The sequence below is a fragment of the Hypanus sabinus genome, chromosome 4 (genome assembly GCF_030144855.1).
Source record: "Hypanus sabinus isolate sHypSab1 chromosome 4, sHypSab1.hap1, whole genome shotgun sequence".
Classification (NCBI taxonomy): Eukaryota; Metazoa; Chordata; class Chondrichthyes; order Myliobatiformes; family Dasyatidae; genus Hypanus; species Hypanus sabinus.
Genome location: NC_082709.1, coordinates 51,014,886 through 51,028,140, shown reverse-complemented (window position 1 = coordinate 51,028,140; position 13,255 = coordinate 51,014,886). Strand labels below are relative to the sequence as shown.

General features: G+C 46.1%; 1 protein-coding gene across 1 annotated transcript in view; it reads right to left on the bottom strand.

Annotated features, from left to right (window-relative positions):
• LOC132392750 (collagen alpha-3(VI) chain-like) overlaps positions 1-13,255 on the bottom strand; it is a 176,841-nt gene that overhangs the window by 37,132 nt on the left and 126,454 nt on the right. The window contains exons 35-38 of the mRNA XM_059967060.1: positions 12,801-12,851; positions 10,843-10,878; positions 10,689-10,751; positions 491-553 (exon numbers count right to left, since the gene is read on the bottom strand). Coding sequence (XP_059823043.1) covers positions 491-553; positions 10,689-10,751; positions 10,843-10,878; positions 12,801-12,851 — 213 coding nt within the window. The remainder of the gene's footprint in view (positions 1-490; positions 554-10,688; positions 10,752-10,842; positions 10,879-12,800; positions 12,852-13,255) is intronic.

The following is a 13,255-nucleotide window of genomic DNA, read 5'->3' as shown; positions in this document are numbered from 1 at the left end:
GGAACAAATGGAACTCAAAAAAAGATCACCGATTGAAAATTGAACCTCCCTAACAATCCATTCACCCGCCCCATCAAGTATCGTCTGTCCCACCTTTGGAACATTTCAACGATCCAGAATAGGCCTTCTCACCTATGTCAGGGCTTGCAAAACTGGCGTGGAAATAAGTCAACCTCAAACCTGAGGGACTGCCTCCTAAGAAAAGTAGTCTGCACTAAAATCCAAGTTAACGATGAAGGGTCTCGGGGGCAAAATGTTGACTATTTATTCCTCTTCATAGATGCTGCCTGACCTGTTATTTTCCTCCAGCACTTTGTGTGCATTACTTTGGATTTCCAACATGTGCAGAATCTCTTGTATTAATCTTTCTAGCAATGAGAACTCTGCAGCCACACACTTAGGACTTGCTTCACTTTAAAAGTTAGTCATCACTAAACTATCATTTGGCAAAGGAAGTTACTGCTCCATTTAAATTCAAAAGCAAGTTTACCTGTGGACCAGGGTAACCAATATCTCCTTTTGATCCATCTTCTCCAGCTGCTCCTGGATAACCCTGAAGTAGAAAATGACTATTCACTTTGAAATTATGAAAGAAAAAATACAGTCACCATGGGCCAGCACTTGGCATCCCCAGCTCTATTATAGTTTGTTTAGGCATTAGGTTAACAGTTCTAGCCTCATTGACCCACTTTGCCACACCTACAACTCATCAGGCCTCATGCATCTAGCCCAATAGTACCTCTTGCATTTTCCATACACTTTGAGTACAATCAACAGTGAATGAAGTGCTATTTTACATTGTGTGTCAACACTTCAAAAATACGCTTCATGCAAGATCTCTGCAATGAGTTATAAAGGAGATATTTCCAGATGTGAAAGGCCCAAATGCTATCCCAATCTATCATGCAATCTCCAGTTCAGTAAGTGAAAGGGACAAGTGGTGACTGATATAGAAATGGTATAGAAAATGATATGAAATGTGACTGTCATTTGAACATCTCATACGCAATATAAAATCTTGTAAACACCTTATGAAATGTCATACCTATTTGTTGGAGTTATAATTCATTAAAGTAACGATGGAAAAATTATAAATGTGCCAATGGACAGTCCAGCAAAAGTGACTTTCCCCTGAGGGCATGCTAGTGAGATCATTTGCTATTGTTTCAAAGCTTCTTGTGTAATTTAGCAATTCTGATGTAAAGCCTATTCTTGTTTGGTATGAGATGAGAAACACATTTATTTAATAAGGTAGTAGTGGAATTGGAAACTTTCCTAACTAGATGAATCAACTTGGAGTAGCAGCCCAGATCTGGACAAACATTTTGTTTGATCTCATTTGTGCTTTATTACCAGAGAGGAGTAACAAATGCACATTATGGTTTGTGCTCTTTATACACAAAGTACACAAAGTATATAGAGAGATACAGCATGGTCAATAACCCTTCCATTTACACGTCTATGCTCCCCACTCCCCACCACCTGAACTCTACCACTTATCTATACACTAAAAGCAATTTACAGTGACATAACCTACCAACACCCGAATCTTTGGATGTGGGATTCCTTCAAGAATCAATAGATTGTGAAGTAGTTCCAGAAGACTGGAGAATTGCAAATGTCACTCCACTCTTTAAGAAAGGAGGGAGGCAAAGGACAAGAAATTATAGGCCAGTTAGCCTCACTTCAGTGTTGTTAAGATGATGGGTCCATTATTACGACTGAGGTTTTGGGGTACTTGGAGGCACATGATAAAATAGGCCAAACTCAGCAGGGCTTCCTGAAGGGGAAATCTTGACTGACAAATCTGTTGGAATTCTTTGAGGACTAGACAAAAGAAAGTCAGTGGATGTTGTTTACTTGGATTTTCAGAAGACCTTTGACAAGTTGGCACACATGAAGCTGCTAAATCAGCATAAGTCACATGGGATTTTAGGAAGGATATTAGCATGGATGGAAGATTAACTAACTGGCAGGAGGCAAAGAGTGTGAATAAAGGGATCTTTTCCAGTTGGCTGCTAGTCATTACTGGTGTTCTTCAGGGGCCAGTGTTGTGAGCACTCCTTTTCAATGTCAATGTTTATATGTCAATGATTTGGATGATGGAATTGATGGCATGGTGCCATGTTTGCAGATGATGTAAAGATAGGTAGAAGGACAGGGAGTGTTGAGGAAGCAGGAAGTCCAGAGAGGGAGTTGGGCAGATAAAGAGAAAGGGCAAAGAAATGGCAGAAGATAGTGTAGGGCAATGTATGGTCATGCACGTTGGTAGAAGGAATAAAGGTATAGATTATTTTAGAAATGGGGAAAATATTCAGAAATCAGAAATGCAGATAGACTTGGGAGACCTCATATAGGATGAGTCAGCGGTAAGGATGGCAAATGACTGTTAGCATTTATTTTGAGAGGACTAGAAAATAAATGCACAGATATAATGCTAAAGCATGTTTCATGGTTCTGGGCCTGAACTCTGTGGAGTTTAGAAGGGTGAGGATGCAATATCATTTAAGCCTGTTGTGAAATTAGCTTGCTCCATTATGGGTACTAGCTTCTGCACTATCCAAGACATCTTCAAGTAAGTGCCTCAGGAAAGTGGCATCCATCATTAAGGACCCCTGCCACTCAGGACATGCACTTTTCTCATTGCTACTGTCAGGAAGGAGAAGCAGAAGCCTGAAGGCACACACACAGCAGTTCAGGTACAGCTTCTTCCCCTCTGCCATCTGATTGCTAAATGGACATTGAAATCCATGAACACTACCTCACTAATTTTTTTATATATTTCTGTACTTTGCACTACTTATTTTAACTTAGCTATTTAATGTACATATATATATATATATATATATATATAATTAATGTAATTCAGTTTTTTCCTACATATATTATGTTTGGCATTGTACTGCTGCCGCAAAGTTAACAGATTTCATGACCTGTGCGGTGATAATAAACCTGATTCCAATTCTGACTCTGATATTGAAAGGCTTGGTTAGAGTAAATATTGAGAGGATGGTTCCTATCATGGGGGAATCTAGGACCAGATGGTACAGACTCAGAATTGGAAGACATCCCTTTAGAACAGAGATGAGGAGACATTTCTTTAGCCAGAGGGTGGTGAATCTGTGGAAATCATTGCCATAGGCAGCTGTGGAGGACAAGGTATTGACTATATTTAAAAGGGAGATTGATAGATTCTTGATTTGTAAGGGCATCAAAGGTTATAAGGAGAAGGCAGGGGAATGGTTTGGAAGGGTTAATAAATCAGCCATGATGGAATGGTGGAACGAACTTGATGGGCTATGTACAATGTACTGTGTATGTAATCAAAATGGCTTCTTTGGTTTGCTAGAGTAGGAATGCTTTTATGTTTGATAAGTGTTTTCTCTCGCAGTTGGTTAGCTTTGGACTTGCTGATATGGGGATTGTATTCATTTGTTAACCAATGGGGAATGTTATTTTGTCTTGTGAGGCTGGGAGCTTGGGGGCTTTGCGGTCTTTTGAGGGGAGGTTGGAAGGAGACACCGAGGAAGGTGGACGTGCACTGCACTGCACGTTCGACCACCGGGGTGGTCCCAGGTACGAGGACGTGGAGGTCGGAGGAAAGTGACGAGGGGTCGAATGGTTCGATGGTTGAGCTCCAACAATGTGCACTAAACTGACTGAACTTTGATAAGTTGGCGCCTTTTATTTTATTTTCCTTTCCTTCATATATACTGTATTGCATAGTGCTCTTTTAGTTTTAGTAAAATCTTTAAAGTGTATTCCGTAACGGTATCTGGTGTGAGTTTGATATTGTGTGTGTACGCACGGCATAAACTTGATTCCTACAGCACCTGCGTGTACGGGAGGCAGGGTTGGTGTGTGGCTGGATCTCCTTTTCCCCTAGACATATACCAGCCTGTTGGGTAAGTGTTACATTTGTGGGGTGCTCATCCCGGATTGGATTGTCAGGGGCTGTGGAATCGCACAGGCAGCAGAGCGGAGATGGACAGAGATAAGATTGTTAGCTGGTGTGAGTTGGAAGATGTACCGGTGCAGTATGCCTGTGTAGTGAGCGGAGTGGATTTCGTGTTTCGGGAGATGCATCAGTGCGGGAGTTAAGTTAGGTAAAAGGTATTGGCAGGTAGAATTGGTAGCTAGACGGTGTGGTAAAGAGGTAGAGTCTAGCTGGGTGTTGGTTCGTACGAGTGCTGACGTCATGATATTGGAAATGCCGGCGACGGTCAATGTTCCGGGGGAGGCGGGGCCGAGGGGGCTCCACACCCTCTCCGAGGATGAGGATGAGGAGACACCGGAGGCAAAGCTAGAGCTAGAGGTGGCCCCCAGAGAGGTGCCCGTCTCTAGTAAAGGGGGGTTGGAGGAGGGCCTGGCAGCCGCACTTAATTCCCTGGTAGGAGTGGCCGAGAGGCCACGGCTGAAGCTGGGGGTGTTCTCCGGAGCCAAGCCTACTCCGGATGGGGAGGTGGACTATGAGACCTGGATCGAGCATACGTCTTTGATGTTAGAGGAGTGGTCAGGCTCGGAGGAGGAGAAGAGGCAGCGATTGTTGGGAAATTTGAGGGGTTCGGCAGCCTAAACAGTCCGGGAGTTGAAAGCTAAAAAGCCTGGGGTTTCAGTGGAGGAATGCATAGAAGTTTTGGAGGGAGCATTTGGGTTGTCAGGGGAACCCTGGCTGCTTTTAGCTGAGTTCCAACGCCTGGAACAATGGAGAGGGGAAAAGCTCTCCGAGTACATATTTCGGATGGAGGGGATGCTTACGGGGTTGCGGTGCCGGGGAGTAGTGAGGGCGCCTGATGTGGCTAGCGTGAGGATGAGTCAGATATTCAGTGGTTCTCTGGAGGAGGACAAGGTGGCGTGGACTATCCGGCAGGCTTATAGGAAAGGCCCCCCTCCATCGTTCGGGCAACTGATCAGAGAGGTGCGAGAGGAAGAGAGCGTTGGGGCGGAAAAGGGGCGCGGGCCCCCGGGAGTGATCCTCAGTGATACAGGAAGTGGTGGCTGGGTGGAGGAATGACAACCCCCCGGGGAGTAGGGACCCCCCTCTGAAGGGGAAGAACAGGGATGGTACTCATTCCCGGGGGCGGCCCATGCAATGGGTTGGGAGCGGGGGCCATCTTGGAAGAGAAGGGGCAGCGTGCAGCGTGTGCTTTAACTGTGGGAAAGAGGGGCACTTCAGGCGGGACTGTGGGCGGACAAGGGTGTGCTATAGCTGTGGAGAAGAGGGACACTTTCGATGGGATTGTGACAGACAAGGAGTCCCGCGGAGGGCAAGCCCCCCACGACTAAAAAGGGAGAGGTGTCGGGAAACTTAGGAGAGGCTCAGTGAGGGAACGGACTGGAGCCTCTGGAGGGACATGTTCACAGAGATCAGCCAGGGGACCACCGGGTGCCCACGCTTCTATTCCGGATGGGCTGGTAGGACCCCGTGCCAGTGTGTGTCTACGGATAGAGGGAGTTTACGCAAAAGCCGTTCTTGATACAGGATCGCAGGTGACCTTATTGTACCGGTCTTTCTACAACAAATATCTAAAGCATTTGCCCGTAACCCCATTTGATGCCCTGCAGATTTGTGGTGTGAGCGAGGATGACTACCCGTACGATGGGTACCTATCGGTGAGATTGGAGTTCTCGGAGGCCGATGTGGGAGTGTCCGAAGCTATTGAGACATTGGTGTTAGTGTGTCCTGACCCAGTGGAAACTGGTGATGCTGCCCTCCTGGTGGGGACTAACTTCCCTGTTGTGCGACGGCTCCTGGGAGCTTGTAAAGAGAAAGGGGGGGGGAACATTTTCTGGAGACCCTCGGTGCATCCAGTGTTTCGAGCGGTATTTGAAGAAGGGGTTGCCCCCCCAAGGGCTGGACCCGGAGTGTAAACGAGAGATGGTGTGGTTTACGCAGGCGAGGCCCAAGGTGATTCGACCAGGGGAGGAAGCACTCGTGATGGGGACTCCCAGATTCCCTGGAGTGCCGACGGGCGAAGCCCTGTTAGTAGACGCCCCGGACGATCTTGAAGGGGAGACACGATTTCCGGCGGGGGCGCTGGTGAGGCCCGAAGTGCAGAGACCAGGGGTGGTACATGCGAGGCGTATAGCTATAAGTGTCAGGAACACCACGGCAAGAGAAATCACCTTTAAGAGGGGAATGCCGTTGGCGCATCTGTTCCCAGTGACGGTAATGTCTAGCGCACCAGTGAGGATCCCTAACAGGGAGGGATCGGGGCATCGAAGGGAGCTGACTGCTGAAGCCTTTAACTTTGGGGATTCTCCTGTGTCGCCGGAGTGGAAACGCAGGCTAGTGGAGAAGATGCTGAAGATGGAAGCTGTTTTTTCTCGGGGCGAGTTTGATGTGGGCTGCTCCAAAAGCACTCGCCACACCATCTGGGTGACGGAGGACACCCCGTTCTGAGAGAGATCCCGGCGGCTAGCCTAGCAGATGTTGGGGATGTGTGGCAGCACTTGTGCAAGTTGAAGGAAGCTGGAATCATAGCTGAGTCTCGAAGTCCTTATGCGTCCCCAATAGTTGTGGCACGGAAGAAGAATGGGAGGGTGCGCACGTGTGTTGATTACAGGACGTTGAATCGGCGAACTGTCCCTGATCAATATACTGTCCCAAGAGTCGAGGATGCGTTGGCCTGCCTGAGTGGTGCGAAGTGGTTCAGTGTGCTGGATTTAAGAAGTGGGTATTACCAGATCCCGATGAGTACGGCTGATAAAGAGAAGACAGCCTTTATCTGCCCGCTGGGGTTCTTCCAGTTCGAACGAATGCCCCAAGGTATATTGGGGGGCCCAGCCACCTTCCAGGGGCTCATGGAGAAGACTGTGGGGGATATGAATCTGTTGGAGGTGCTGGTGTACCTGGACAATTTGATAGTGTTTGGATCGACTTTGGAAGAACATGAAGAGCGGCTGTTAAAGGTATTAAGCCGGCTTAAGGAGGAAGCACTGAAGCTTTCCCTGGACAAATGCCAGTTCTGCTAGTCGTAGGTCAGCTATGTTGGCCATATCATTTCGCAAGAGGGAGTGGCTACTGATCCAACCAAGATAGAGGCCGTGACCACCTGGCTGAGACCACAGAAAGTGGGCGCTATGCGCTCATTTTTGGGGTTCTGTGGGTATTACTGCCAATTCGTGAAAGGATACACCAGAATGTGTTACCCGTTGACTCAGCTGTTGTGTGGCTCTCCCCCGGTGGGAAAGAAAAGGAAGGGGACTGGAGGCAAGACGCTGGAGGATACTGGAACCCGGCGGAACCTTTTGGCTCGAGATGGGATGATCGATGTGAAGAGGCGTTCCGTTCTTTGAAAAGGGCACTGACCCAGGCCCCGGTGTTGGCTTTTGCCGATCCCCAGAAGCCATATGTGCTGCCCACGGATGCCAGCTGAGAGGGTCTAGGGACTGTTCTGTACCAGGAGCATGGCAAAGCATTGAGACCGGTAGCAATTGTCAGCCAAAGCTTGTCGCCATTGGAGAGAAACTATCCCACTCACAAGTTGGAGTTCCTGGTGCTGAAGTGGGCGGTGGTGGACAAGCTGGGTGATTACCTGTACGGAGCCAAGTTCGAGGTGAGAACAGATAACAATCCTCTCACTTATATCCTGACTTGAGCTATGCTTAATGCCACAGGACATCGGTGGCTGGCGGCCTTGTTGGTATATGAGTTCAGCCTGAAGTACCGCCCAGGAAGCAGGAATGTTAATGCGGATGCTTTGTCATGTTGGGAACCAGGGGAACAGGAGAAGGACGAGGAGCGGGAGAGTGTCCCTGCCCCTGGAGTGAAGGCCATGTGTCAGTTTGCTATCACTGTGAAGGCCGAGGGAAGAGGAAGGCTGGAACGAGCCGTGGACCATTTGGGGGTTTTTGACGACGCCATACCCCTAGCTTACTGTGACCTGACCGCACTGCGGACTAAACAGTTGCCAGAACTGAGTCCGGGGGAAGTGGCAGCTGCTCAGCAAAATGACCTGGGCATTGGCACAGTGTGGAGAGCGGTCGAGAAGGGGGATGTGGCGTTGGCTGAGAAGGAGAAACACCCATTCGTGCCTCTGTTGTTGAAGGGGGGGTCTCGGTTGAAGTTAAAGAACAAAATCTTGTACCAGGTAACGACGCCTCCGGACCAACCCCGCAGTTGGCAACTGGTCCTGCCGGAGGAGTATCGCCAGGCTGTACTCCAGGCCTTACATTATGATTCTGGACACCTGGGGGTGGAAAAGATCTATGGATTACTCAAAGACCAGTTCTACTGGCCCCAGATGAGGGGGGAGGTCGAAGAATACTGTAGAGGATGCAGTCGTTGCATCCGGAGGAAGACCCTGCCAGCGTTGGCGGCTCCACTGTCGCACTTGCAGAGTGCGGGACCTCTGGACCTGGTGTGTATGGATTTTCTGTCGATCGGGCCTGACACCAACAACACCGTGAATGTCTTAGTCATCACCGATCATTACACTCGCTATGCTCAGGCATTTCCCACTAAGGATCAGAAGGCGACGACAGTGGCGAAGGTGTTGTGGGAGAAGTATTTTGTTCATTATGGCCTTCCCAGGCGAATCCATAGTGATCAGGGGCGGGACTTTGAGAGCCGCCTTATCCATGAATTACTGACTATGCTTGGGGTTGAGAAATCCAGGACTACCCCTTACCACCCACAGGGTGATCCTGAGCCAGAGAGGTTCAACAGGACCCTGTTGAATATGCTCAGGATGTTGGAGATTGGGCAGAAAACTAAGTGGAGTCGTCATATTGGACAATTGGTTCACTGTTACAATTGTACTCGCAATGATGCTACAGGGTACTCACCTTATTATCTGATGTTCTGGCGGGAAGCGAGGTTGCCCATTGACTTGTGTTTTGGGGCTGAAGTGGTTGAATTACCCGGGAAGCCCTATCTAAAGTATGTGTCCGATAAGAAGAGGGAGTTACAGAGGACGTACGAGTTGGCCGAGGCAGTGGCTACCAAACAAAATCAGAGGAATAAGATGAGATATGATCAAAAGGTGAAGTTTGCCAAATTATTGCCGGGCAACCGAGTCCTTTTACGGAATTTGGGACTCCCTGGTAAGCACAAGTTGGCAGATTGATGGGCGGCCAGCCCCTAGGTAATAGAAAGCCAGATGCCGAATCTGCCAGTTTACCGGGTGAAACCTGAGGATGGGAATGGGCCTATCAGAGTACTCCATCGGAATCACCTGCTGCCCCTGGGCCAAGCGGTGCAAGTGGACAAGAAGCCAGAGTGGGATGTTGCACCTAGTACAAGGACTCTGCGAGGGCACGGAGCAAGAGAAAAGCCCGCTGCTGAAGAGCCGAGACGGGTCCTTAACCCGGGAATGGATACCGATTTGAAAGATGGCGACTCAGATGAGTGGCCCCTGTTCCCATTCGCTGGCGTTTCAGTACCAGAAGAGGAGGCTCCTGGCCCTTCCCCTACTGAGTTGGGCGAGAGGAGGGAAGGTGTTGATGATCAGACGGAAAGGCAGCCAGCATTGGGGGGAGAGAGGGTGGAACCCGAACACAAGACAGAGAGTTCTCAGGTGAGGGGGGAACCCCATGAGGGAGGGAGTGAGGATCTGACAGGTAGACCTGGGGTGACCAAGGCAGAGGGCTCGCAGGTGAAGAGGGAGCCCAGTGAGGCGGAAGGGTCGGCAGAAGGGGTACGCAGATCTCAGAGAAGTGGGTGCCCCCGCAGAGCGGTTGACATATGTGGTGCCAGGAGAACCGAGCATGATTTCTACTGCTCTAGGTAGTTATGTCGCTGCTTTCTGCACCTGGGTTGGGTTTTGTGTGTTGCAAGAAGCCTTGGGAAACTCTGGTAATGTCATGAGGGCATGACATTTGCTGGTGGGGGGGGGGGGGGAAGAATGTACAATGTACTGTGTATGTAATCAAAATGGCTTCTTTGGTTTGCTATAATGCTTTTATGTTTGTTAAGTGTTTTCTCTCGCAGTTGTTTAGCTTTAGACTTGTTGATATGGGGATTGTATTCATTTGTTAACCAATGGGGAATGTTATTTGTCTTGTGAGGCTGGGAGCTTGGGGGTTTCGCGGTCTTTTCAGGAGAGGCGGGAAGGAGACACCGAGGAAGGTGGAAGTGCGCTGCACTGCTCGGTCTACCACCGGGGTGGTCCCAGGTGTGAGGATGTGGAGGTCGCAGGGAAGTGACGAGGGGTCAAATGGTTTGATGGTTGAGCTCCAAAGATGTGCACTAAACTGGCTGAACTTTGATAAGTTGGCACCTTTTACTTTATTTTCTTTTCCTTCATACATACTGTATTGCATAGTACTCTTTTAGTTTTAGTAAAATCTTTAGAGTGTATTCCATAACGGTATCTGATGTGAGTTTGATATTGTGTGTGTACGCACGGCATAAACTTGATTCTCACAGCACCTGCATGTACGGGAGGTGGGGTTGGTGAGTGGCTGGATCTCCTTTTCCCCTAGACATATACCAGCCTGTTGGGTAAGTGTTACAGCTAAATAGCCAAATTCAGCTCCTAGGTCTAATAATCTTATGGAAGTACAACAGAATGTCTCTGTTATCAACATCCCAGCAACTCCAACAATTATGTTTTAACATAGCTGAGTATTAAAAAGAATAAATATTTGAATATTCTTAAGCACAAAATAAATAGCTGCATTTTTCCAAATTAAAAAATAATCAAAATAAGGAACTCCACTTTCTTTTTTTTATTTGGACTCACCCTGCGACCTCTGTTTCCTTTCATACCATCTTTGCCTGATTCACCCTCAGTTCCAAGACTGCCCTGTTTCAGGAATGTAACATTCAGTTGAAGAGCTTCAGACATGGGAAATAAGAAAAATGTTGCTCAACAGCCAGTTAATTATTCACTTTACCTTAACTCCCAGGGGTCCCACAGAACCTCGTTCACCCTGTAAAGTAAGGAACATATTCAAGAATACATTGGTACATAGAATTTTCTTTTCCTTGTAACTTCAAGATGGCAAAGTGGCGCATGAGTGTGGCTTCTCGTTGAAAGCTGCTCTTTGTAAATCTACTCAGTACTTCTATAATGATTGTTCTATTCTTTAAAATTTGAATTCTATTAGTAATTCTTCGAGTCATAATGTTCCTTTAAATCTACTGACAGGTTTGCCAATCATCAGAACGTCATAGTCTTGCACCTTATTGCCTTCCTGCACTGAATTTTCTCTGTAACTGCAACACTTTATTCTGCATTTTGTTATTGATTTCCCAGCACCACCTCAATGTGCTGTTATGATGAAATTATTGCTATGGTTGGCCTGCAAAACCATTTCCCCCCCCCCCCCCATACCTCAGTAAATGTGACAATTATAATCCAATTTACCACTTTCTATTTCTTATGATGCTGCTGGGATGCAATCCAATTTACACAACTCTCCTCCTATACCCCACCCATTGGAATTATTCTGTTAACCTGCCATACCAAAGTAAATTAATTGCACTCAGTGCTCACCTACCAGTTAGAAATGGGGAAGGGAGTTCTGGCAAGATGGCTGAAGTTGAGAATTAAGACTATTCACTTTTGACCCTGATGCAGTATTACCAAGCTTGGATTAATAAACCCAGCTCAGACTTTTCATAAACTTGGGATGTACTCTACCTGGTCTGCACACCTGAGTACACTATTAAACTCGTGAGTACACTATTAAACTCATCAGTTAGTTACTTTATAATTAATTAACATTTGATAATTGAAATAATTTCAAAATTTTGGAATCATAGAAACATATAGAACAGAAACAGGACTTCCATTCCAACTGTTTTGCTCATATATATTAATTCCCATTAGAACCATAGCCTTCCACACCCTACTGATAGGTCTGGCTCTAAATACCACACCAGTAAAAGTTCCAAGATCAGAGTGAATTTATTATTAAAGTACACATACGACACCATATATTGTATATACAACCCTGAGATCATTTTCTTGTGGGTATACATAATATGTCCAAAATAGAATAATAACCATAATCAAATCAATGAAAGACCGCTTCAACTTTAGTGTTCAATCAGTTTGCAAAAGACAACAAACTGTGTAAATACAAAAAGAAGGAAATAATAATAATAAATAAATAAACAATAATTATTGAGAACATGAAGAGTCCTTGAAATTGAGTCCACAGATTGTGGGAAAATATCAGTGATAAGGCAAGAGAAATTCAGTGAAATTTTCTTCTTTGGTTCAAGAGCCTGATGGTTGAGGGTTAGTGATAGCTTTAACGTCACCACTTCTTCTGACACCCATTTCTAGATATCAATCTGACTATCTATCCTATTTATACATTATGATTTTGATATGCCTCTATCAAGTCACCTTCTACCTTTTTCAGTCCATGAAAAGGAAGTGCAGGTGGTACAGTTGACCAGTTAACAATTTTTCTCAGAAGCTTTCCATGAATTGTATTAGACAGCTGTTCATACTTTTGCTCATGATGGTATTTTTCCTTCCTACCCTGATGGCCCACCTGATCTCAGCTCCTTTCCAGTTTCTACTCATACGCTTAACTGAGGAGAGGATCAGAGTAGCTGCTATCAGTCTTGTTCTCTTCATTGTTATGTACAAATTGGAAATTCCGCTCTGTGTTTACGCATATTCTTTGATCAAACTGAAATAGCCGGGTGAACTAAATTTTGCAACAGTTTACAGGACCTGAATAACCAAATCCTTTATCAGAAATATGAAAGTAGCATTCTCTTTTCATGAATTAGCATACAGTATGACTCCATTCCATAATACTCTGAGATACTGCAATTGTGTTAGATCAATACCTTGCACAACTGCAGATCAATACCATTGAAAATAACTGACCTTTCTGCCTTTGACTCCAGGTTTACCCATGTTGTTTGCTCCATCTTCACCCTTGAGCAGAAAAATGTGCATTAAAATTGGTGGAACTCCAAAAAAACATACACTATTGTAGCTTGGTACATACAAGAACAAAAGATTGCTGTATAAAGGAAGATAAAGAAACATAAAATTACACAGAGGAGGGTATTTGAACCACCATTTCTTTCCTGGCTCTTTGCTAGACCAATCCTGTGTGGTCCCACCTCTTTACTTTTCATCTGTAATTCGGGAAGTTCCTCATTGTCAATAACTGTCTCTTCTATCACGTTTTCATAAAGCATTCAGATTTTGAAAATTCTGAGCAGTAAAATTAAAATTTTACTTGTATATTCCAGAACCTTTTGCAATTAATTATTAGTTCATGATCTCTGGTTGTTGACCCACAAGCCCAAGGGAACAGCTTTTTTACTATCTCA